We start from the raw sequence: 23,866 nt of genomic DNA on the forward strand, positions 1-23,866 counted from the left end.
AGCCAACACCGATGGTAAGAGCAAGTTTAATAGTATAGCCAACTACTAGCTTTAATTTATCTATTGCTAATCTAATAGCCCATTCATATAATAGCTACATACTACACTATTAATACCTGGTCCCACCTGTCATACGCACACTGTGTCTTGAAGTCCGTGCTATAGCTGGCTACAAATCTGTAGCCCGCTGCTCTTCTCTCTCTTCATTTATCTTTTTAAAATATGTTTATAGCTGGCTTATAGCCTGTTATTGTACCTGCTCTAATGTTGGCTACAATGCCTTTTGTGTGTGTCGCTAGGCGATAGGATTAGCGCCCTTCCTTTTTCTTTCATCATTTCACTCTTTCAGTTTAGATTATATTGACGTGGATAGCTGTACCGTCTGCTGATTGGACCTTATTGCACATGCTCTCTCATATGAATCATACAATGACCATATGCTCTCAGTCTCAGGGGAAAAGCTAGCTCGCGCGTATGCGCTGCCAACGAGCACGCGGCGGGATTTTTTCTCGGAGACACCTACTAACTAATCCTGTTAGTTAGAGATAATAACGATAATTAACGTAAGATTTTTTTTGGATAGCTTTTGTTTAACAGATTGAAAAGATTGAAAAGAAATCTATACATGGAGTAAAATTTTAAAAACTTTTAACCCAGATTTGAAAACTTTTAACTCGAAATTTGAAATTTTTGAAGTCAATTTTAAAAACTTTCATATTTTCATCTTAACTTTGAAAAACTTTCAACCCAGAATTGAAAACTTTCAACTCAAATTTAAAAACTTTCAATTCAAAATTTGAAAACTTTCAAATTAGAATTTGAAAACTTTCAACTCGAGATTTGAAAACTTGCAGCTCAGATTTGAAAACTTTCAACTCGAGATTTCAAAACTTCCAGCTCGAGATTTGAAAATTTTAACTCGAGATTTGAAAATTTTCAAGTCCAAACATTTGAAAACACGTATGTTGAAGATTAAAAAAATAATCAGAAAAAACGTAAAAGGGAAAACGAAAAAAAAAGCAAAAAAATAAAAGGAAAAAGAATCGCTCGGGAGGGGGCCAGCTGGCGCGCGCCGGCATGCGCGCGCGCCCATTAGCCACCCCATTAGCCACCCCCAGTCTCAGTGGCGAAAACCAAAAACATATAAAAAAGAAAAATAAAAAGAATTCCGAGAGAAGTATCTGGCCCAGCCTGGAATACAACCGCGAACCCCAACTCCACTCCAAATCACGGCTTCAAGAGCCCACGAGAAGACCCAGCCCAGCCCACTACAACTCTTCTCGTCTCTTTCTATTCTCGAGAAAATTGACATTTAGCCATGTTCGGGATGGGGTTTCGCTGGAATGCCACTCTCGAATATGGCTTCGTTATAATGCCACTGTCAAATGAAGCCAACTTGCTAGAATGCCATTTCAACCATTTTAATTGATTTTCAAATGTTTTCCATCATGCTCTGACATATGTGCCCATGGCCATTTTGTTGACTTTACAGGAGAAAGGAGAAAGGGGATCGATTCCCATCCAGTCGCCGGCGGTGGAGCGTAGCGGCGGCGGCGGCGGGGCGTAGCTGCGTAGAAAAATGGCATAGTCGGTGGCCGCCGGCTCCTCGTCCTCATCACCACCACCATGCCAACATCTGTTGGCTCCCCGTCCTCATCCTCCGCGCCACCGTTCCTGAGGCGGCATCCTCCGCCGTGGCCTTAGGCCTCCTACCTCATCGCCTTCGATGATCTCTCCCTAGGCGCTACAACTAGGATCTTCTACAAGGCCTGACGGAGAGGGTGAGGAATGAGGGACGGAGCTCGTCGTGGGCGCGACGGAGGCAACGAGCGTGGTGAAGTGGTGGGGAGCTGTGGGAGGGTGGCATAGGGGACACCGGCGAGGCACTCAAGGAGGAGGTCGTCGAGGAGGATGGAGATGGGGTCGGCGATGAGGTGGGCAGCGCTGGCGTGGCTGGGGACGGGGACGGCGCCGGCGTGGGTTGGGGAAGGCTGCTCGGCTTGGCGGAGCTGCTGGGACGGCGGAGCCATCTGCATCAACGTAGGAGAACATCCCCACCTGCCCTAACCATGTTGGCGCTGCCACCGTCCCCGTCCCCAGCCACGTCACCGCCTCCCCGTCCCCAGCCGCGTCGCCGCCGTCCCTGTCCGTACCGCGGCCTTCCCCGTACCCAGCTGCGCCGCCGCTTTCCCTATCCCTGGGCGCGCAGCCGCTGTCCCCGTCCCCAGCCGCGCCGCCGTCATCCCCATCCCGAACCGCGCCGCCGAGCCAAACGGAGAGAGGAAGACAGAGATGAGAGATGAGAGATGAGATAGGATCAAGGGTATTTTGGTCATCTCAGCAAGAAAAGATATTACAAAAACATTAAACCGAGAAGAAATGGATGAAATGGCTTTACAACATGTTGCTCCTATTTGATGGTGGCATTTTAACGAAACCACTTTTAGAAGTGGCATTCTAGCGAAACCCCGTTTTGACAATGGCTAAATGTCAATTTTCTCCTCTATTCTCTCCCCGTGGTGCTCCCGGCCCGGCCGGCCTCTCAGGCGAGCCGCCCCTCGCCGCCGGCAACGAGCTCCGCCGCCTCGCGCGTGGCGGCCTCCGCTGCGCCGCGAGGTACGCCTCTCTCGTCAACCCTGAAACTAGACACGGCCTTGCTCTGCGCCGGCGGTGTCGGGGGTTACGCTTGCGCCACGAGAGGGGTTTCCGCCGCGCGCGCACAACTGAGCTCTCGGGTTTTTTCCTGGTAGATCGCCGGGCGCCCGCGCTGGTTGTGCTAGCAACGCCGCGACCCGCATCGATTCGCATGGGGGCGGGCTTCGAGACGGAATGCAGATTTAGCTTGATGCAGGGTTAGGCAAAGCTAGCTGCTCTCTGAACCGTGGTAGGGATCGCGTCAATGGAGGGAGGTGCGGTTCGGAAATCGGAATGGGCTGGAGTGCAGGAGTTGACTGGTTCGAGGTTTCTGCATCGAATGTGCAAATGTGATTGTTGTTGTTTTTTGTGATTGTTAACGGCAAATTTTAGTCGGTTCTGCTGTATTTGTTGGGTTAACTTTTCTGCCAAAAAATTGTAGAGTTGCGTTGAGCAAGCAACTAATTATTTGCATGGTGTTTGAAGAGAGTTATGTGTGGAATTGCAGTGCAGTGATCCTTGCTACAGTTTATTCCACGTGAGTAGAATCGGCTAGCTTTTGTGCTAAAGGCTGTGAGTAGAATCTGTTATTTAGAACTTTTCTCAGTCCAATGCTGAACTAGTACAGTTGGCTATATGTTACTATCCCAGCTTTCATGATTTCATCTATTACTTGTGTTTTGGCACTGTAACTGTTGATTTTATGTAACTTTGCAAAGCAATGTGCATGATGCAGGGTCCTTATTCTCCCTTATGCCTCTGATTAAGGAATCTGGCTATTACTCTGCAGCCTGAAAGACTTTCCTGCCAATATATTTTGAGCTGGGAGAAACCCTTCCTAAGGTGTTCCATTGGGTGATGGCAGTAGAAAGTGTGGCCAGATTGATGATGATTTCAAGAGCATCCGTCTCACGTCCATTGCTTCTAAGCGGAAGCTAGCAGTAGAAGAGCAAACCGTTGCTGAAATTGTAATTGTTGATGAGAGCTTATGTTCTAGAGGCAGCTGTTTCCCACTTTATCTTATTATCTATATCATGTACTGGCAAGATCAAGAAGTGCAATCACATATGACTTGCAGGGGAGATTCTGCAATGCTCTTATGCCTTCCCCCATGAGTATGCATGGAAGCCATTTGGCAGTATACAATGGAATATAATGTTTCTTCTGATGCTAGATATCAGCTTACGAAACAGATATTTCAATAGTGATTGACAGCTTGGTAAGGATTCATCATTTTAAAACTGCAGTGGAGTTCCTTATCTCAGGAGTCAAGAGAACTTCAGGATTAGAAACAAGTGTTCTTTGACACAGATTTACAAGTCAGCTGACTGATCTTGCCAATGTGAATCCTTGCGACATTCTATATCAGTTTTTCTTGGTCTTCTCAGGAGTCAGGAGAACTACAGGATTAGAAACATGTGTTCTCTCACACACAGAGTCACAGTAAACTGACTGATCTTACAATGTGAAACCTAACGACATTCTGCATCAGTTTTTGATGGTGCTGATTGTAGATTGCTGATGGCCAAGGGGATTTAGTCGAGTGCCAGGCCATGCAACACAACACATTCAAGCCATTTCTCTGTCCTAGTTTTTTGATATTCAGCATTCAGCTCATTTATCTTTCTTAGCGTGTTGACAAATTTTCAGTAGTACTACAATATATACCTGTGGGAACCCCTAGACCGAACAAACAAGTTATATATGCAGTAAGCTGGTCACCACTCTGGAGTTCTCGAAGAAACATATGTTATAATAGCACTCCTAGCAGTCATGTTTGTGGATTCTAGAATAAGAACTTCTTCCTCATTTTTAATTAGTGTTTCTAAAGCAGATAAACTTGAAGCAAATCCGTGCTACTATGTTGAAAAGTTGCTTCCGTCCATGGTAAGAGGACAGTTTGAAAGTGCCAATAGAGGAGATACTTTCAACTGTTTCTACCAGATCATGAATCTTAAAAGTATGGTGGGTCTTTTTTTAACTGGTTGAATTCTACCAGTGAATATCTTCAGCAAATTGCAAGAGTACCTTGAATAGGTGATTAGGATATGCCAATTTTCTTTATGATGAAATGAAGACTGGAAGCTTTTTCAGAGAGAGCTTGTTCAGGTTTTGAAAGCCTGCAGGATCCACAATTCCACATGCAACTTTTATAGCATATTTTTATATGAAAAGTATAAACTATCTGGCGCATATTTCTTGTGTCTACATGAGTCAAATAAAAACGGTATGATTTTCATTTTCCTTCACTCCATTGTTCAATTTATATGAAATCTATTAGAGTTGGTGCCATATAGCTTTAGCTCTGTTGGTTCTGTGCTTGCTTCATGCAAATAATTTTGAATGATATGTTACCATATTTCGAAGTGGCTCTACACTCTTTTTAAACAAAATGACATGGATATTGGTTGCCAATGTTCTGTTGCAAATGGAACTGGGACTAGCTCACTCGGTGGGAGCCTGTGAGGTGTGGAGGCAACGGCCCTCCCCCCCCCCCCCCCCCCCCCCCCCAACCCAGGTTTGGGACCTCTTTAGCTCGAAATTTGGGTGTTTATTTCCTCCTTAAAAGACTATACGCTCTCCTATCTCGCTTATATAATAGTTGCGCATAAATCAACTCTTTTGCCCTGGAAATTGCTCTTTTCCTGTGTGGCATGGAATAGCTTATCTTCCTTACTTTATTATCTCTATTTGCATTTTACAATACTTTTGTGCTACTTTTTGTTTTTTTCCAGAATATAGGAAATTAATTATATTGCCACTTGCCAACCTGTTCTAAGCTATTACTATTTGAGTCTTTGCCGGGAACAGCAATAATTAGCTTGTTTCCACCAGTCTGGCTAGATTTCTCCTTTACTTCCCTTCACTGAATTGCAATAATATAGTTTTATTTTCACTTTTGCACATTTAATTATATGGGTTAAACATTCAAACTTGTTGTTTGGATGTTCTTGGATATGTACAGAACAAAACAACGAAAGATGTGGTGTAGCTTGGTTAAATTTGATCATTGGGTGGTTAAATTTTTTTTATAGGAATTGTTTATATGGATAAATTGAATTTACTTGAGAACTAATTGGGCTACATTTACACTGTGGTTGACAGACAATATGTACTTCTATTACTTTGCCATTTGTTCATTACTTCAACAATAAACATCTGAAAGGAAATGCATATCAGCATTGCCTCTGGTCTATGTGATACATCATAGTGCCTGCTGCACACCTGTGTTCTTGTCTGTCAATAGTTGAACCTTGCAGTCACTGATTGTTCATATGAGTTTACACAGTTAAATCTGTTAGTTAAATTGACCAGCTGGTCATTGTATCGCTTTACTCAATTACCATGCTTCTGAAACACATGCATCGGGTGACTGACAACTACATTGGGGTTAACAACATGCAAATGAAATGATTTAGACTACTTCTTGGCCACAGGGTCATTTATATTGAGAAACTCGCTTCTCTGCAATGACTTGGGTAGCAATATACTAAATATGTCTCCAAATGGTTGGTCTTCATAGTTTTGAGGAGTTGAAGTGATGAAACTCAAAACTGCAGCTATCCAAGTAAACAATTTTTGGAAACAAGCTGACTTGGCCCTTCTTTTTTTTTTTTTTTTGTTGCTGTTGCTGGCTTGTAATGCTTGACTTGAAAAAGTGAAAGCAAACTAGACTTGTATAGTTTTATACATTTTATTATTTTTACAAATTTTTCTGTTTGATGTTCAGCCCTTGAGTTTTAAACTTAGTCATTAATATATTATATACTTTACGATCAAAATCTGGCAAAAGTATAATGTTATCATTGGCAATTTACCCACCGGTATCACTTCCATGTGTTCAATCCAGTATATCAGTCAAAGTTACTAAAGTTTGTCTGCACATATACCCCACAATATAAAAGTGGGGTTTAATAAGGTAGTGTAAATTGTAAAAGACGACTATGCATATCTTTGACTTTTATGTAACTGATTGTTAAAAATTAGACTTTTTACAGATTTGGTTGCTAAATGAACCAAGATAATGACATGCCAAGCATGTAATCATTTTGAATGGACGTAAGTACATCAAAATGTAACAACTAACTAGGACCACCCGGCCATGGTACTATGCCCTCAGAGGGGCAAGGGTTTGTCATGCAGTAGCAGTTATACTTGCCAACGCTTTGCATTTAGGGTCACTGGCTGGTCTACTGCTAGTTGTTTACAGAGGCCAAAAAAGGGGTAGTTGTTTACAGAAATTGTTGTGTCAGACTTGATTCCTAAATCTTTTGCTACAAGATTGACTGGATAAAGTCTAGAGTCTAGAGAGTATATTTACACATGGAAGCCAAGCAGGCCACCTGTTCTGTACATTGTGAATCCATATTTCATTGACATCTTCCCAGATTTTGATAGACTAGTGGGTAATTCTTTCATGCTGTATCTCTTTTACATATTTTTTAGTAGAATTGTAGTTTCTTCACTAAATAGATATCTTAACCAACTAATCTACCCATGCTTTGAAGAATAATTACAAAAGCTCACCAGATGGTAACTTCTTTACTAGATTTTAAAGAACGGAAAGCCCCCTGGAATTGGAATGTTGCTCATTTGAAATGCTTATTTATTACTGATACAAGTTATGATATGTTGTTTTCAGCGCATGTTTGTGTACTTGAGTATCTTTCTCATTAGTCAGAAGTTGAAACAAGCCAGTTTTCCTTTTCTTTTTGGCTCATTGCTAATTTGCTACACTTCTGTCGTCCACAGCCACTTGACAATGACATTAATGGATTAATTGGCATGTACATGGACCATGTGTTGATCTATTTTAGGTAGATCTGGCGGATGACAGTGTCAAGAGCGCAGCGTAACTTGGTGCTATATGCTTTACAATCTTAATTAAGATGACATCACCAGATTGATTCGAATGAGATTGAAGCAAAGGGCAGAGTTAATGTTGTGGGGACCGATACAGCTATCCTACTGGACATATTCAATGCATGCTTTTGCAACATGGGAGGTCCTTAACCAGCTACTGTGGCACCACAAGGTATCAAGGCGAAACTAGTTGTGAGCTGTTACTTTTCCAAAATTTAGGAGCAGTAGCATGAGTATCAAATCTCTAAATTATGAGGTGAACATCATACACCTAACAATTTGTTCTGCAGCACATATTAGGAGAATTATTTGTCATATTTGAGTTTGATGGTTTTTATGCAAGAAACCCATTTATTAGGTTTTGATGGATTGAGACACAAATTGGTGAGCACTTTTCTGCTGAAAGGACATGATGATAAAGGCAAACCAATTTGTTTATTTTAAGCATCCAAACTTAAATGTTGGCTCACTATGTAAGCATAGCTTTTGGTTCTGGCCATCGTTGAATTTCACTAAGGTCTTAATCATATGCCATTTTGTCATTTCGTGTACTACTAAATGTAGTGCCTTTGTTGTTTTCATCAACATCCAAGACCTTAGAATAGTGTATCCTCTCATATTGTTAATTTTCTTTTCTTCTTTTTTTGACATGATCGTACTTTATGACTGACCAACTAACTGACTGGGCCCTTTCGCATTGACTGCATGCATTACCAACCTATAGAACCAACTGTGGAGCTGATTCGCGCTTCATTGCTCCTATTTGTATGTTGTGAAATTAGGAAGGGGAAATAATATGGGGACCATGATCTTTGCCATCCATTTCAGTGCTTTCATTCTTTTTCATTTGATATGCCACGTATGATGTTATCTTGAAGTTCTTTAAGTTGTTTGTGCTGGATTGGCGTCACCATTTTTACTTTCGGAGGGTTGGCATCACAGTTAGAAACACCACTGCTTGTACTGTGTGGTGTGCTGCTATATATTTGTGTGTGAATAAACACACTGACATAATGCATGTAGTCTGGTGCACTGTCGCAATTTAGTTGATGCCTTGTGGGTTATGGCCATCTGTTTATTGCATAATTATTGCTTTTAACTATCAGCAAATCCCCCCTAAGTGGACACAAGTAAATCTTTTTCTGGTGGCAACGACTGCTCTAAAACATTATAGTTTTTACTATGCTAAGGCCTCCTTTGGAACACCTTTTTCCTGCAGGAATTGGTGTATTTCCTATTAATAAACTAGGTGGTTCCCTTGATGAAAGTGAGAAGACAGAACAGAACCAGAACATTGGAGTATGGATTTATTTTACTGAATTGTAGTAACGGAAATTACGGCTTTTTTCCAGTAAACTATGTTTTGCACCATGTCTATCTTACCAAATTCTTTCCATTGCATTAATCATTTGATCAATTAACCCTTTGAGTGGACTCATGTGGTTGGAGAATTGGAGTGATGCAGGAAGAAAAATATTTCTCCTGCTTGTTTGTCTTTAATATGACAATCATCCATAATTTTCCAATCTTGGAGTACTACTATCTTTGGATAAGATGAACAGTTCATAGACATGATTGTAGGAGTATTATCCTATAAAGCATGTCTTTTTTCTTTTAAAACCATTTAGGAAACATGTCTTATTCACAAATATCACCTTCATCATATTCCTCATCTTCTTTTGATGAAAATCCAGCAAGTAGTCTGAAAGAAAAAGCAAAGCCACAAAAGTACACAATTACAATGTTTTTATTTACTTTTATTAGAAGTTGACACCACTTATATATATGTAGTCTGATCTCTGATGACGTTGATACATAGCAGAGCTTTCACCAGTATGACTATAATGACGGGGACGTCTTGTACATACAAGTAAGTCTTTAATAAATACACAGCTTCACTTCACACAGTAGTAATCGATCTTATAATTGTTTCCTAATTAAGCTGGATATGTAGTAGTAATAGAGATATACCTATCATATGTAGCAATCTTAACTGCCTGTGCACCAACCACCCTACCAGATCCTTGATCTTAGATGGTGACCTGATCATGCTGTTTTAACCTTGCATTTTCAATTTCTTTCCTGTTCTTCCGGAATTCAGATGACGAGGCTACCTTCACCACCGTGCAGCAGCCCATGTGACGGCGAGCCCGGGCCGCTCCTGCCCAGCAGCTCCTCGATCATCTGCAGCGCGATCCTCTCCTCGTCGTCCATTGCCGGAGGTGGTGGCGACGGCGAGCCCGTGGTGGACGTGGACGTCGTTGTGACTGTGCTGTCACTCGGAGTCGGCTGGTCGCTGGACGACGCTGCTGTTGCTGCTGCCACCGTCGCAGCCGACGACACGGCCGTGTCCTTGTTGAGCTCGACGGTCATGACCCAGCTGGAGTCAGCGCGTGCGCCGGCGCGCTTCTGCCAGACGCCAATGTGGGACTTCTCCGGGTCGAGGCGGAGGCAGGTGAGCGACGGCGACGGCGTCTTGCAGCACTTGCGGAGCTTGGCGCTGAGGATCTGAGACAGGCTGTTCCCGCCGCCGTTGGCCGTCATTGAGGACGAGCTGCCGCTGCCGCCGCCGACACGGCCATCCCGCCCTGCCACCGCAGCCGCCGGTGTGAGCTCCCCCGTGGCGTTCCTCGCGACCGGGAAGTTGGTCTTGGCGTTGCGGCCGCTCATCAGGATGGCGGCCTCGTCGTACGCCCGCGCCGCCTCCTCAGCCGTCTCAAAGGTACCCAGCCACACCCTCCTCTTACTGCCACAACGCACGTAGCAAAAAAAACATCATCCATCATTCATGCATGCACGCACCCAAGCACCTTGAGTTAGCTACTAACATACCATGAAAGAGAAAGAAAAAAAAGAAAGAAAGCAACAACAAACCAGAACCACTAGCTATCCATCAAAATGTATCTATCACGACAGTGGCATAACACATCAGAGCAACATAGCTAGCTAGTGATCATCACTAGTGAGATAGAGACTTACAGGAGAGGGTGCCTGATCTCGGAGACCCAGGAGCCCCAGTGGCGCTGCCTGACTCCGCGGAACTTCTTCTTCGACTGTCCCATGATCTCACCTCTGCAGGGATACTGTCCCTGCAGAATTCTCCCAAGGACACAGCAGAGGAGGCAGGCAGAGTAGGAGAAGGAATGAGCAGCAGCAGCAGCCAGTCAGTCAGACAGTGAGCCTCCTCCTAGTGTGGAGTGCTGGGAGGAGTAAAGCTCTCGGTTTCCAGTGAATATAAACTACCTGCCACCCCTATACTTGCCTTTCTTGCAGTGTAGCGTGCGTTCAATGTGGCTAAGATATATAGATGCACATATATATACATATATATAGACATACATGGCATGAGTGTGGCGCGCGTGTGAGAGCGCTGTGGCGCACGAGTGGGGGTGGTGGTAGAAGAGGGTTAGATTTGGGGGTTGGACAGTAACTCAACTGGGACTTGTCTGTCACGTATCTCCTCTGTCAGTGGCCTTAGCCTTTTGGTACAGTAGCACACCAGGGTTCAGATCTAGTTGGTGTACTCTCCTACTCTGCCAGGACCAAGTGAGTACACACCTTCAGTCATTGTAATTAACTTTCTGGTCAATTTCCTTGTGGTCATAACTCCACGAGTCCAGTACATACACTACTTTGAACCACAGTGGTACTGATAAACTTGTGTTGTAATCCATGCAGGGTGGTTGGGGCCAGCAACAGTAATATCTAGCAGGAGGGATGAGATAAAACTGAACATGTGAGAAAGATCAGAAATAAGCTGTTAATATAAGCCTAGAGAAGGAAGTGAAGAAGACTCTTTGGTGAGATTAGTGGAAGAGAGAGAGATGGAAAGAGGATGGGGGGCCCTCATGGGCTGCTGGGGTGGGCTGTCGGTGAACTGTGGCGAGCGGCATAACCACCTTCTCTGCCAGTACGCCGGTAATAAACTCCCCCACCTACGCCCTTGGCGACCTCATTTATGGCCTTCACTGGAGGAAAACCTAAGGATGAACTGAGATGAGCTAACCATCACCAGCTCTTATTGCTAACTAGCTGGTTGTCACTTGTCGCCGATCAGCTAGCTAAGCTCACTCGCTAGTCATTGTCCAGTAGTGTGTATGTGCTAACTAGCTAAACTAGTAACTGATGAATCTAACTTTGCTCAATGCCTTGCCTTGCCTTGCGCATATGGCTAATGTGCATTTCTTTCCAGGTACAAACACTGAAGCTTGGACAGTGTGTACTACTCCAGAAATGGACTTGATGGGCGTTCGTAACCAAGGTAATACCACTCCATGCTGTATGTATGCCATGCACTGCAAGGTTTACTCCAACTTCTAAAGCCACTTTCCGAGGGACACTCTTTCGACAGAGCAGTTGGCCTGCAATAACTGCCCCAATCAAGCAGCCAATCATCCATCCATCCATGGCGCATCGGCAAGGAAGGCGCACACAGCATTGCAGCAGCAGAAGAACTTGCTCTTCTCTCCGTAAAAAGGTGAAACGGAGTTAATGGCGGAGTGAGTTCGTTGCCATTGTTTGTCCGGCCGATCGAATTGAATGGGGCTTCCGTCCGGGTGCTTTTACAGTTCCATCGGCTCCACACAGATACGTGTGTCAGTGAGTTCCTGCAGGGATGGAAGCTTCTTCTGCTGCTGCTCGTCGTACACATGCACGCACTCCTTTTTTTACTTGGAAAAGTGCAGGCAGGTTTGTGGTGGTTGCCAAGGACTGTCAGGACCTGTCGTCCAGTAAAAACCGTTGACAGGTGAGCACTATAAACGCCAGTACACCACACTGTCAGTACAAATGCTAGGACTAGCGATTCAAGGAAGAAAATCTTAAGGGTCCCTCTAGCTCAAACCTTCACAATTATGTGACAGGTATGATAATTACTAGTTATAATCAACAACCTCATCATCTACTGCCACACTTCAAGAATAGGATGGAGATCTAAATTATTATTATTATTATTATTTGTTGATGACTTAGGTTTAAATGTATTGATTAATGTTTCAAAGGAAGAGGCACCCCATCTTATGAATTCTTTGTCATTTATTCTTTCAGGACTGCTTGCTCTTTGTCAGCCTGGCAGACTGCAAGGTAGCACGCCCGTACACAACATATACACCTGCAGATAATCCCCTATATATAAATTTCTGATCTGTATACTCTCAGCATTTATACTGACACTACAGTTATTGATGATGATGATGATTAAATCTCATTTTCTGCAGGTTTCACATTTTTGCAGGTAAACGGTGGGGGCAAGTCCGAGTTGGGCGGCTTTGGTTACAGGAAATGGATGACGATGATCAGACCTGCCACACCTCTGTCAGAAACAAAGTCCACAAGAGGTACAGTGTTCTACACCGCATCCTTTGCTTCAACAAGCTGCATTATATCATGCATACACAATTACACATACTGCTTTGAGTTGTTGGGGACTTGCCCAAAACCTGCATCTAGGAGTTAATCCCCTTGCTAATCCTGTTCCCGTGCAACTAGAAGGCACTGTCTGGCCAGTGGTTAGTGATCACTCCCTTGCCAAGCACTCAACGGGGCAAATGCATCCGGTTCGGTGAGAGAAGAGTAGCTAGCTAGCTCTGCCTTGCGGGTAGTACATTACATGTGCTCGAATTGTGGTAGATTAATTGGATCTCCACTGCCACACTAGCTACTAACTACTAAGTACTCAAATCCTATGAATGCATGGGTAGCTCTAACTTGGGTTATTTCACTGAAACCTGAAGTATCCCAGGGATGAGGGGCAGGTTTAGCTAGGACAGCAGCGCAATAAAGTTAGTCCTGGTAGTGGTGGTTAAATTTACTGAACTTTTTAAGCAGTGCGAATTAACTACGATGGGGGGCTTTCTCGTGCTTTGGGTTGGGTCAGCACCAAACGCCACTCGCTTCTACCAGAACGTACGCTGTACTGCTGGTACAATGCCAGCATGCCACCTTGGTCACACGAAAACTAAGCTAGCTAGGGCTCGATCGATTGATCATTTGATCTTGAGTTGGCTCTGTACTTTGTCTTGTTGGAAATCTTCACAGAACTTTATATGACTGCATAAATATACGTGCATGAATACCTAGTTGTAGAAAATATGTAGTTTCTGTTCTTGCACCGGCCTTACTAGAGCTGTCGCTGTATATGTACTTCCTCCATTTTAAGTTATAAGACTTTCTAACATTGTCCACATTCATATATATGTTAATGAATCTAGGCACACATATATATTTAGATTTATTAACATTTATATTAATGTGGGCAATGCTAGAAAGTCTTATAACCTGAAACGGAGGTAGTATCAATATATGCATGCAGATGTAGCTCGTTACTCACTAGCCATGCTGCATCAACCGATGGGAATTAATCAGCAAATCAGCTGGCCTGGAGTTAGTGAGTGAGTGAGCTGATCACTGGACCGGGCATTGATATGATCCTCGCATATATGCACACGGATCCACCAACCCTGTGTACACACATAGTGCCCGACTGCGTCGGTCGCTGGCGTGTGATAGCGTGGCCGTGATTGACGTGGCCAATTTCTTGACGATTATCGAGTGCGCGAGCGAGCGGCAGGTCAGCATCAGTATACGCGCCTTATGCCTCATCGAAAATGACCCCTTGATTAATTGCTCTCTCGCTGCATTGTACAGGATATTTTTGGGCTGCAAATGTTCGAGGTTTCGTGGACAATCGATGAACACGGCTGGATCTTCATTTTTCTCTCCGATTGATGAGGTAATTTCTAATAACGTCGTTCCTTTCAATGGGTAAATTGTGAGGATCGATTGGCCAATCAGGCGCACACGTTTTGCTTGGCTTGTGCTTTAGCGTAGCTAGCCACTGTTGTCCATAGTTTGATCCATTTAAGAATGGGTCATAGTTCTGTGCTGTGCTGTAGCTAGCCTTAATTTGCTTTGTCAAGTCGTGGTAATTAACAATCTATATGTGTGAATACGTACGTCAGTACGTGCCTGGCCATGATCACCAATATTGCTTGGGGGGACACCGGAAGCGTTGGCATGGAAACTTGGGAAAACGTTAGGGGAGAAGGGCCAGGAGAGTTGGCCGGGCATAATTATGAGGCTGTCGACGGGTAGTTACATTACATGCAGATGACGATGCATATATTATAGTGCATCCAGGTGGTAGCACCACTGTTATAGCAGCAGTAGACCAGTAGTTGTTGCCTTGTTTAGTGTTAGCTTTAGCTGCATCCTGACCTGACTTTCTCCCAGGATCTGAGGTTCTCTCTGAACAAACCAGCCTCAACATGCACACCCCGCAATCAGATATATCTTCTCTCATTCTTACTACTCGATGTACTTTGTATTTTTCATTGTTTTGATCTATGTAGACGTGTGGATCGATAGAAATGATTTGATGCATTGAGGGGTCTTGGAATCTTGGTACCGTGTAAAGCCTTTCTGCCGTGTGGCAACGTCCACTCTCGCTGCCGGGCTACTCCGGCTGAGTTGTTCCGTCCGGTCCTTTTGGTCCCAGGTTAACTGCACGTCTGCACATAGATAGCGCCCATGTGCGGCTACAAACGGCAGGCATGCGTGCACACTATTACATAGAGCTACCGTGTTGAAAGCTTGAGGCTGTGTTTAGTTGGATCCAAAGTTTGAATTTTGGTTGAAATTGGAGATGATGTGACTGAAAAATTATGTGTGTATGACAGGTTGATGTGATGGAAAAGGACTGAAGTTTGGATCCAAACTTTAGATCTAAACACAACCTGAGATCCTTATAGTGACTTTTTGTGAGTGAATGAGTGGTGATAATTTTGTCAAGTTCCATCTCCTCCTCCCCCAGAAACATGCCAAGATTTAAGATGGAGACAATGTGGACTTCTCTCCTCCATTGCTGTGCTGGGTCCTCTAAGCCCTCCTTAAGAAAAATTGTATATTCCTTGCATGATGAACGGTGCACGCCCTGGTCCTGCTATTGTTATGGAGTGTTTCACATGGCTCCAGCTCCAGCTTTTCTGGTTAGAAAATCAACCTAAATATTCAACCTGATGTGGTTGATGTTTGGCTAACCCTTGATTGGTGTCGTTTATTTGGCTTAAGCTGATACTTTTGAGCTGGAGTAGGCTGTTTGAACAGGCAAGTCGAGTTCTTTCCTGGATGATAGGTGCTAGAAGCTGGAGCTAGATTCTTAGTTTTTTTTTCAGAGTGAAGTGCACGGGCAGTGTATATATATATATGTATTATCTAGGTCCCTAAACTTTCAAAATGTATTTTGGGTCCCCAAACTTGTCATGTGTGTCATATAGAAATCCAAACGGGTTTCAACCCGCTCCGTGAGATGACGTGGCATGCCACGGTGATGCTTATGTGTTAGTGGGATCCACATGTCAATCATGTAGAAAAAATAAAATTTAAAAAGAGAGGAGAAAATGATGTTTTTAATTTTGAAAAAATAAATGAAAAAAGAGAGGAGAAAAAATATGTTATTTTTTTTCTATATGTGGCAGACATATCGGTTCTACTAACACGTAGGCACCACCATGGCCTGCCACATCAGTACATGGAGCGGGTTGAAACCCATTTAGACCTATATGACACTTGAGACAAGTTGAGAGATTCAAAAATTCATTTTAAGAGTTCAGAGACCTAGCTAGTTGACACACCACACAAGTCTAGGGACCACGCGTGCACTTTACTCTTTTTTTATCTAATCTAGTACTAGTATCTACTGTTGTTCCACTGACTGCCGAGTACCTCTTGTGTGTAAAAGCTCATGTTTACTCAACTATGGCAAAAAAAATATATCTATGAATCAAATTAAGTGGTGTTTGAATCTCCTGGAGATGAAGATAAAAGATTAAGTGTTTCACGTAAAACGAGGTGGTAATAGCGTGTGATTAATTGTGTTTTAATTATTACAAACTTGAAAAATAGATTAATTTGATATTTTAACAACTTTCATATAGAAAGTTTTTGCACAAAACGCACGCATTGTTTAGTAGTTTGAAAAACGTGCCACTTTTATCAAAAGTTTGTCCACTTTTTTTAGTTTATTCGAACGGGACCTTAATCTATACAAGTTTCTCAGGGATGGACCTAGGGAGTTCTCGGTGTTCACGTGAATACGCAACAATTTCTTAAAAAAAAAAATAGTATACGTAGCTATATTATACCTAGCATATTCTAAACTTGGCCTAATACTTCATTCTCAACCCATTTTTTCCCTCAACAAATCCACTCCTGATATTATCTCGTATTCTTCCGGTGAATTTTATCTGCAATTGTTGCGTGACTACTTACCCTTGAAATCCTGTGTCTGTCATCTCGAATTTAAAGCTGGAAAAATATGTTCTTAAAAAAAAGCTGGAAAAATATATGCATTTTATTGCTCACGCCAATAGTAGGCTCGTCTGAAATACAATTTCTTTCTTGAAGTAGTTTATGAGTCGAAATCAAATTAAAATTCATGCGTTCCAAAAATTCTGTCTTCAGCCAGGAAACAGTGACCACTAAATGCAAACTGGTGTAGCAATTGTCTCTGGTATCTTTCTGGGCTTCTGCCACAAGTTAAGCTCGACTGCTCGAGTGAACAGTTCTCATTTATTCTACAGCACGTTTGCTTTAGGCAATGGCAAAGGCTGCGATGAACAGTTTCTTGTTTGATGGCCTCTTGCTTTGATAGTGCAAGCAAATGAATGCGTTATGAAACATTAAAATAAAAAGGAAATCACATACGACCTCAATGATGGGAAGAGATGGAACAGCAACGTCCTGCCCTGATTCAATACTTCGCATGGGCTGCCTGCCTAGTAACGCTAGCTGTTGAACTATCAAAGATAAGAACAGCTGGGCCCTGTAGACATTCATGTTACGGTTAACTGTATGATGTAGTAGTTCACATATGAATACCCTAATCTATTGACTTGATCGCTATTTTTTGTGTTAAACACAATAAAATTATTATGCTAATTCGACACACACTATCTTTATCTACACCCAATAAAATATTTCCGAAACGATTGGTATTTTTTTTACTAGAGGATACACGAATAAAATTTGAAAATGTACATTATTTTTTTACGTTTTTATGATTATATACAAGATTTTGAAAGATTTGTGAAACTATACTTGTACCGCGGTTTGAAAATACGTGACCGATTTTTTTTTCGCGGTATAGAGACCGATGGCTGGAACAATCCCGCGACACACGAGCGCGCAGTACTGCGTCGATCCCGCCGGCAACGCGGCACCGCACGGTCACGCAGATCGGCTGTGCGGCACCGGCCAGTATGCCGCATGTTTCAGCCGTCGGTCTCGCGGCTCCATGCCGAGGAAAACAACCGGTCGCGTATTTCTGAACTGCGGTACGCGTATATTTTCTTGAATCTTTCAAAACATGTATATAATGTATATTTCTAAATTTTATTCGAGGATATACTTCAGCTAGAGCTATTTTCCCCCTTCCTTCAGAAAAGAAACTGATATGTTCCTCGTTGCGTATAGCTGGAGGCCTGTTCTATCAAAATAACCCATTTGTTGGCCCAAATTACCCTGCACCTGTTGGGCTAAAATTGACCTGGGTTGCTATCTTCTTTTTCCTTGCATTTCCAACAAGGAATAAAATCACTTTGACTCCCTCAATATAGGTTCAATTGATTTGTATCCCTCAACCGTAATACCAGATATCTTGACCCATCAACTGTTAAAACCGGTGCAATTTGACTCTCTTAGCGGTTTTGAGAGTGGTTTTCGCTAACGTGGCACGTTGACTTGGTCCAACCAGATGCGTCAGTATGTGAGAACCACATGTCAGTGACTCCCTGAGGGGCGGAGTGGAGTGGAAGGGGGAAGAGGGGCGGCGGCGTGGCGTAGATCTGATGGAGGGGAAAGGAAAGGAATAGAAGAAATATAAGGGTCATTGATAGGTGGGCCCCACATGATGACTCAATAGGTTGGACCAAGTCAAAGCACCACGTTAGCGAAACTGCCTTCTAAAATCGCTGAGGGAGTCAAACTACACCGGTTTTAATAGTTTTTTTTGGGTGAAGATATCCGGTATTGCGGTTCAATGACATAAATTAGATTGGAGCAATATTTGAGGGAGTCAAAATGGACTTGTTCCTTTCCACCAAAGCTAGCAGAAGAATGTACTTATGAGGGCCCGTTTCAGAAGGATTGGGAATTTTGTTCGTACCTTTCAAAGGTTACTTTTAATCCTGGCCCTCCATTCTTCCTATCTCATCCTAGCCCTTCACTCATTTCCCTATCCCAATCCCATTCCTACCCATTATCCAAATGAGTCCTAATCCCTAAACATTTTTATGGCCAGCCTTGCAACTTCAGCTCCAATAGTCTCCAGGGCATGTTTTATTTGGTTGGCCTCAATGCCTTATCTAGTTATCTAGGCCAAGCTTGATGTGCCATCCTCTGGGTGATCGATTTGCAGGTGCATACTCACCATTACAAAATTTGTTCCAGTAACATTACAAATTTGGTTATTTTAGACAATGGAATTAAGATTCAACATTACATAGAGGGTGACATTCTAGGACAACTTACACCGTTGAAAAACAAACACGTTCTGATGGAAGCAGCATCACTCCATCAGTGTAGGACTTGCAAACTTTTGCTCCGCATGCACCACCAGCACAAACTTTCACCTGATCTACGAGGTGATATCGGGGGTCATCAACGGATTGATCGCCTTCTTCCCCAGCACCGGCGCCTCGGTGTCCGGGAAGAACTTCGCCCCCGGGAGCGCCGCCACCGTGCCGTCCTTCGCCACGGCGATCGGGTAGGTGAGCAGGTGTCCGGGGAGGTCGCCGTGGAGCTCCTCGCCGGCGTACAGCTGCCAGTGCCTGTCGGCCATCGCGTTCACTCTCTGGACACACTCCAGGCTCCCCGGGTGCAGGAAGTCGTCGTGCGGTTCGCCTCCTAGGTGCTCATACCATAGTGACATCCGGAAGCCATGGATTTGACCTCTTGCAAGCTGGCCACCGATGTTCAGGTGGTGTGGCTGGAATGCTCCCATGGCGATCTCCGAGTCTCGGCCGCCGTCCATCGACCTCTGGTTGATGTTGGCCGATCCCACGATGATGTACTCGTCATCGACTGAAACAAACGAACAATTTTTAAAAACTTTTTGAAAAGTACAGGTACCAAATGACATGATAAGCACATTAGAACATCTATCTATCTATCTATCTATTATATTATTAAAACAGCCTTGAAAGAAGACACTACGTTCGCTGTGGAGGTTAGAAATTCTCATATTAATCAAAAGAAAAAGAAAAGAAAAGTCCAATTAGAAATACAATATAAAAATAGCTGAAATTCGGAATTAAAAATATGCAATATGGAAAGAGGAGTCCATATAGTAACCCAATACGTGATTAATTAAAATTCGGAATAATAAAAAAATAAATTTCAAAATTAGAAAAAGAAAAAAGAAGAGTTCGACTAGGAATACAATTTATAAATAACTAAAATTCTGAATTAAAAATAAGGAATATTGAAAGAAGAGTCCATAAAAGAATCCAATACGAGATTAATTAAAATTCAGAATAAAAAAATAAAATTAGAAAAAAGAAAAGAAAATAAGAGTTCAAGTAGGAATACAATTTAAAATTAACTTAAATTCGGAATTAAATATAAGCAATATTGAAATAAGAGTACATATAAGAACTAAATGGTAGATTAATTAAAATTCAGAATAAAGAATAAAATAAAATCCGAAATTAGGCAAATTAAAGAGAGAGTTAAAGTATGAATACAAATTTGAAACAACTAAAATTGAAAATAAAAAATAAAAATATCAAAAGAACATAATAATAAATAAAATAAATTCTGAAATTAGAAAAAGAAAAAAGATTTTAATTAGGAATACAATTTATAAATAGCTAAAATTGGTAATAAAAATTAGACTATTGAAAGAAAAGACCATGACAAGATTAATTAAGTAACAAGCCTACAGAGAAGTAGAGTGGTGGCGGTTGACGAGACATCTAAAAAATATTAATAAAACACCAAATAGAATCCTAATGACGATTAAAAAGAAGGACGACAGGCAGGTTGTGAAGCAATCAGTCAAAGCGGTTGGCGAGGGACTTCTGGAAAGTAAACTAATAAACCCCAATAATAATCATATTTGATTTTTAAAATCTCAATTACAATAAAAATGAGAGGCAGCGGGTCGTATAAGAGTACAATGGTAGAGTTGCCGATGGTTGGTGGGTCTTCTAGAAAGTAAAAAATGAATTCCAACGGTAGTTATGTTCGATTTTTACAATCCCAATGACAATAAAGATTATGCAGCGGACGGGTTGTAGATGAGTATAGTGGCAGCGTTTGACGGGATTTCTAAAAATTATAAAAAACATGAAACCCAACGAGACAATAAAACTCTAAAAACTATAAGATTCAATTTTTAAAAGGTTCGGGCTTTTAAAAAGTAAAAAAAATAAATCCCAATGATAATCATGCTTGATTTTAAAATCTCAATGACAAGAAAGAAGGGCAGCAGCGGGCGAGTCGTAGAGGAGTATAGTGACAAAGTCCCTGACTTTTAGCGGAACTTCTAGAAAGTAAAAAAACGAACCTAAACAATAATTATGTTCGAGTTTTAAAATAGCAATGACAATAAAGAGAAGATGCAGTGGATGGTTGTAGAGAAGTATAATAGCAGCGTTTGATGGGACTTTTAGAAATTATAAAAAAGAAGGCCAACAGAACAATAAACTCTAAAACTATAAGTTTTTATATCCAATTTTTAAAGGTTCCAAGAAGAATGAATAGAAACAGTGGTAGATCGAGCAAGGTAATAAAAAAAATGATATGACAGAAGTAAGGGTAGCAAGGGATGATAATGTTTGGTCTTTTTCAAAATTTTAAGACAATGAGATAACTATTTAATAAATTTTAAGTAAAATCATATTAAAAATATATAATTTTATATGGGTGCTAGCCGCGCAATTGCGCGAACCACCCAGTTAGTTTATCCTATATCAGCTAGAATTTGATGTGAATTTGGAAAGGATTTACTACTAGATTGAAGGGTTGAAATTTGCGGTGCTAGATTTGAGCATACCTATCATCATCTTGGAGTGGACATAGATCATGAACCGGCGCGTCTTTTGTGCCTTGGCATATGGCGTGCCATCTCTTGGGTGATGTCCGGGCACATACTCACCACTCCTCTTCACCTCTCTGTTTCCCAAGCAGAAGAAGGTGAGGTAATCCCTCGGGTCGGCGTCCATCCTCTTCGCCTTGAGCGCGCCGGCGATGTCGGCGTACATCATCTCCATCGTCCTCCTCTGCCAATCGAGGATGGCCTGCATGGCCTGGCTGTCAGGGTGGCCCTCCGGCCACATCGGCACCACGACGTAGACGGTGAACCGCTCGCCGGCGGCGATCTTGCTCATGATCTTGAGGGAGAGCTCCCTCGGGATCAGGTTCACCGCCTCGACGTCCTCCGGCCTGACGCCGTCGTCGGGCCTCCACCCGTAGGAGCTCCCGATGAAGTACTGGTTCTCGATGTAGATGAAGTCCCTGGCGCGGCGGATGGCGTGGATGTACGCGTCCTGGATGCTCCGCTCGATCACGTTGTTCTTCCCGCTCACGAGGTCGAGCCGCGCCGCCGCATCCGGGCTGCTCGGGAAGCCGTCGCACGCGCCGCCGTCGATGGAGCGGAAGACCTGCACGTTCCACGCCTCGTGGTCGTCGTTGCCGATGACGGGGAGCTTCATCGCGGACTGCGGCGCAATGAGGTGCTCGAGGGCGGTGAGGTTGACGAGGAGGTCGGCGTGGCCGCTCTGCTTCCGCCACCGCTGCTCGAAGTTGTAGAGGACGTCCCAGGCGACGGGGCCCTCGAGCCTGGAGTGGATGTCGTGCCATGGCTCCCTCGGCCCGCCCTTGGCGAGCTCGGCGTCGTCGATGCTCGGCTGGTGGAAGTCCTTGTGGTGCGCGGCGTCGAGCGTCCGGAAGAGGGAGTGGGACTGCGTGTCGTAGCGGCCGTCGCAGAGGTCGAGGCCGCCGACGAAGCTGACGATGCTGCGGAGGCCGGAGCCGGCGCCGGCCGGCATGTCGTGGTCGACGATGACGGTCTTCTGGTGGTGGGTGGAAGCGAAGGGCACCTTGACGCCCATGACGATGCTGCCGCCGGCGTCGGGGTGGCGCGCGCAGACGACGCAGTGGACGTCGGTGTCCTCGAAGTACTGGAACGTCTCGGCGTCGTGCGTCTGGCTGAAGCCCCACTTGATGCCGAGCGACTGGAGGATCTGCAGCGACGTGACGTCGTTCCAGACCAGCATGAGCACGCGGACGCCCTCGCTGGCCTTGCGCTTGAGGAGCTCGCCGAGGGTGGCGTCGCCGCCGGGGCGCTGCCGGGACGGGTCGCGGATGAGCGTGATGTCGGTGAACACCGACCAGCCGGTGATGTATATGAGGTGCTTGGCGTTGCTGATGGCGTCGAACACGTCCTCCCAGCACCGCCCCTGCTGGTAGTGCGCGCCGCCGGCGAGCGGGATCGTCGGCGCGAACGTGTCCGGCACGTGCGCGTCCTGGTACAGGGTGACCCTGCACCCGGTGTGCTGCTTGAAGTAGGTGCACGGCACGCCGGCGTACCCGGCGTTGCCGACGCCGGCGCCCCACCACTTCCCGTCGCCGTCGACGGCGACGTCCTTGAACTGCAGACGGACGTGGATGGTCGGCCCATGGGGGAGCTTCTTCTTGTGCTCGTCGAGGATGTCGAGCTTGCGCTCGACGACCTCGCCGGACAGGAGGTCTCCGACGGGGAGGTAGGCGCGGCCGATGAGCGCGGCGTCGATGGGCAGCGAGACCTTGACGGAGAAGACGACGTTGTCGGCGAAGTGGGCGCAGTAGAGGTGGAAGCGCTCGTCCCACCGCGGGTTCACCGGCTCGTCGTCGATGACCCGCGTCCGGCCGAGCCGCGCCTTGCCGAGATCCACCGTCGCGTACAGCCGCGTCCCGCCCTGCCCAACCCCGGTCGTCTTCTCCACCCCTTCCCACCACTGCACGCATAAACACAAACACCATGAGAAGGCAACCAAGAAGTAGAAAAACATTGGCGAGGTTCGATCGATCTAGTTCCATGGAATCGGTCGCTGACCTTGCGGATGCCCTCGGGGGCGCTGCCGGTGAGGCGGGTGGGGTTGGTGAGGTTGGTGGCCTCGAAGATGGTGGCGTCGAGGGTGCCATGCATCAGCTGCTGCTCCGCCATTGCCACTCCTCGATGATCCAGTGAGTTTCAGTCTTGACAAGAACGGGAAGAAGAAGCAGCTCGCAATTAATGGTGGCATGAGAGGCTTGACGAGCAACCAAATTTATAGGCAGCCGACCGCGTTCTAGATTCAGAGATTAGCAAAAGATCAACGCTAACACCACA

The 23,866-nt window shown here is 44.4% G+C and overlaps 3 protein-coding genes and 1 long non-coding RNA gene across 12 annotated transcripts; 2 read left to right on the forward strand and 2 right to left on the reverse strand.

Annotated features, from left to right (window-relative positions):
* The first annotated feature begins 2,472 nt into the window (after nucleotides 1-2,472).
* On the forward strand, nucleotides 2,473-9,368 carry LOC127776618 (uncharacterized). 2 transcript variants are annotated; one of them, XR_008018199.1, is made up of 5 exons: nucleotides 2,473-2,616; nucleotides 3,371-4,861; nucleotides 7,387-7,669; nucleotides 8,717-8,796; nucleotides 9,289-9,368. It is a non-coding gene; the product is annotated as an uncharacterized LOC127776618 (long non-coding RNA). The 2 variants fall into 2 exon arrangements; XR_008018200.1 differs by having other exon boundaries at nucleotides 2,474-2,616; nucleotides 7,452-7,669.
* LOC127776616 (ethylene-responsive transcription factor WIN1-like) lies at nucleotides 9,149-10,807 on the reverse strand. The gene is made up of 2 exons (XM_052303092.1): nucleotides 10,477-10,807; nucleotides 9,149-10,243 (listed from the first exon to the last, which is right to left on the reverse strand). The coding sequence occupies exons 1-2, from the start codon at nucleotides 10,557-10,559 to the stop codon at nucleotides 9,595-9,597; spliced, it is 732 nt and encodes a 243-aa protein (XP_052159052.1). The 5' UTR covers nucleotides 10,560-10,807; the 3' UTR covers nucleotides 9,149-9,594.
* On the forward strand, nucleotides 10,082-16,349 carry LOC127776617 (uncharacterized). Of its 8 annotated transcripts, none has more exons than XR_008018196.1 (10): nucleotides 10,082-10,219; nucleotides 11,176-11,415; nucleotides 11,690-11,758; nucleotides 11,849-11,974; nucleotides 12,066-12,244; nucleotides 12,544-12,579; nucleotides 12,714-12,833; nucleotides 13,655-14,065; nucleotides 14,143-14,227; nucleotides 15,174-16,349. XR_008018196.1 is itself a non-coding variant. In XM_052303095.1 (9 exons), the coding sequence occupies exons 4-9, from the start codon at nucleotides 11,903-11,905 to the stop codon at nucleotides 15,195-15,197; spliced, it is 516 nt and encodes a 171-aa protein (XP_052159055.1). In that variant the 5' UTR covers nucleotides 10,082-10,219; nucleotides 11,176-11,415; nucleotides 11,690-11,758; nucleotides 11,849-11,902; the 3' UTR covers nucleotides 15,198-16,349. The 8 variants fall into 8 exon arrangements, 3 of the variants coding, with proteins under 3 accessions (XP_052159055.1, XP_052159053.1, XP_052159054.1); XR_008018194.1 differs by having other exon boundaries at nucleotides 13,808-14,065; XR_008018198.1 differs by having other exon boundaries at nucleotides 12,731-12,833; nucleotides 13,808-14,065.
* Nucleotides 16,350-18,876: 2,527 nt separating this feature from the next.
* Nucleotides 18,877-23,866, reverse strand: LOC127777773 (phospholipase D alpha 2-like). The gene is made up of 3 exons (XM_052304390.1): nucleotides 23,591-23,866; nucleotides 21,551-23,492; nucleotides 18,877-19,575 (listed from the first exon to the last, which is right to left on the reverse strand). The coding sequence occupies exons 1-3, from the start codon at nucleotides 23,699-23,701 to the stop codon at nucleotides 19,130-19,132; spliced, it is 2,499 nt and encodes an 832-aa protein (XP_052160350.1). The 5' UTR covers nucleotides 23,702-23,866; the 3' UTR covers nucleotides 18,877-19,129.

The sequence above is a fragment of the Oryza glaberrima genome, chromosome 6 (genome assembly GCF_000147395.1).
Source record: "Oryza glaberrima chromosome 6, OglaRS2, whole genome shotgun sequence".
Taxonomy (NCBI): domain Eukaryota; kingdom Viridiplantae; phylum Streptophyta; class Magnoliopsida; order Poales; family Poaceae; genus Oryza; species Oryza glaberrima.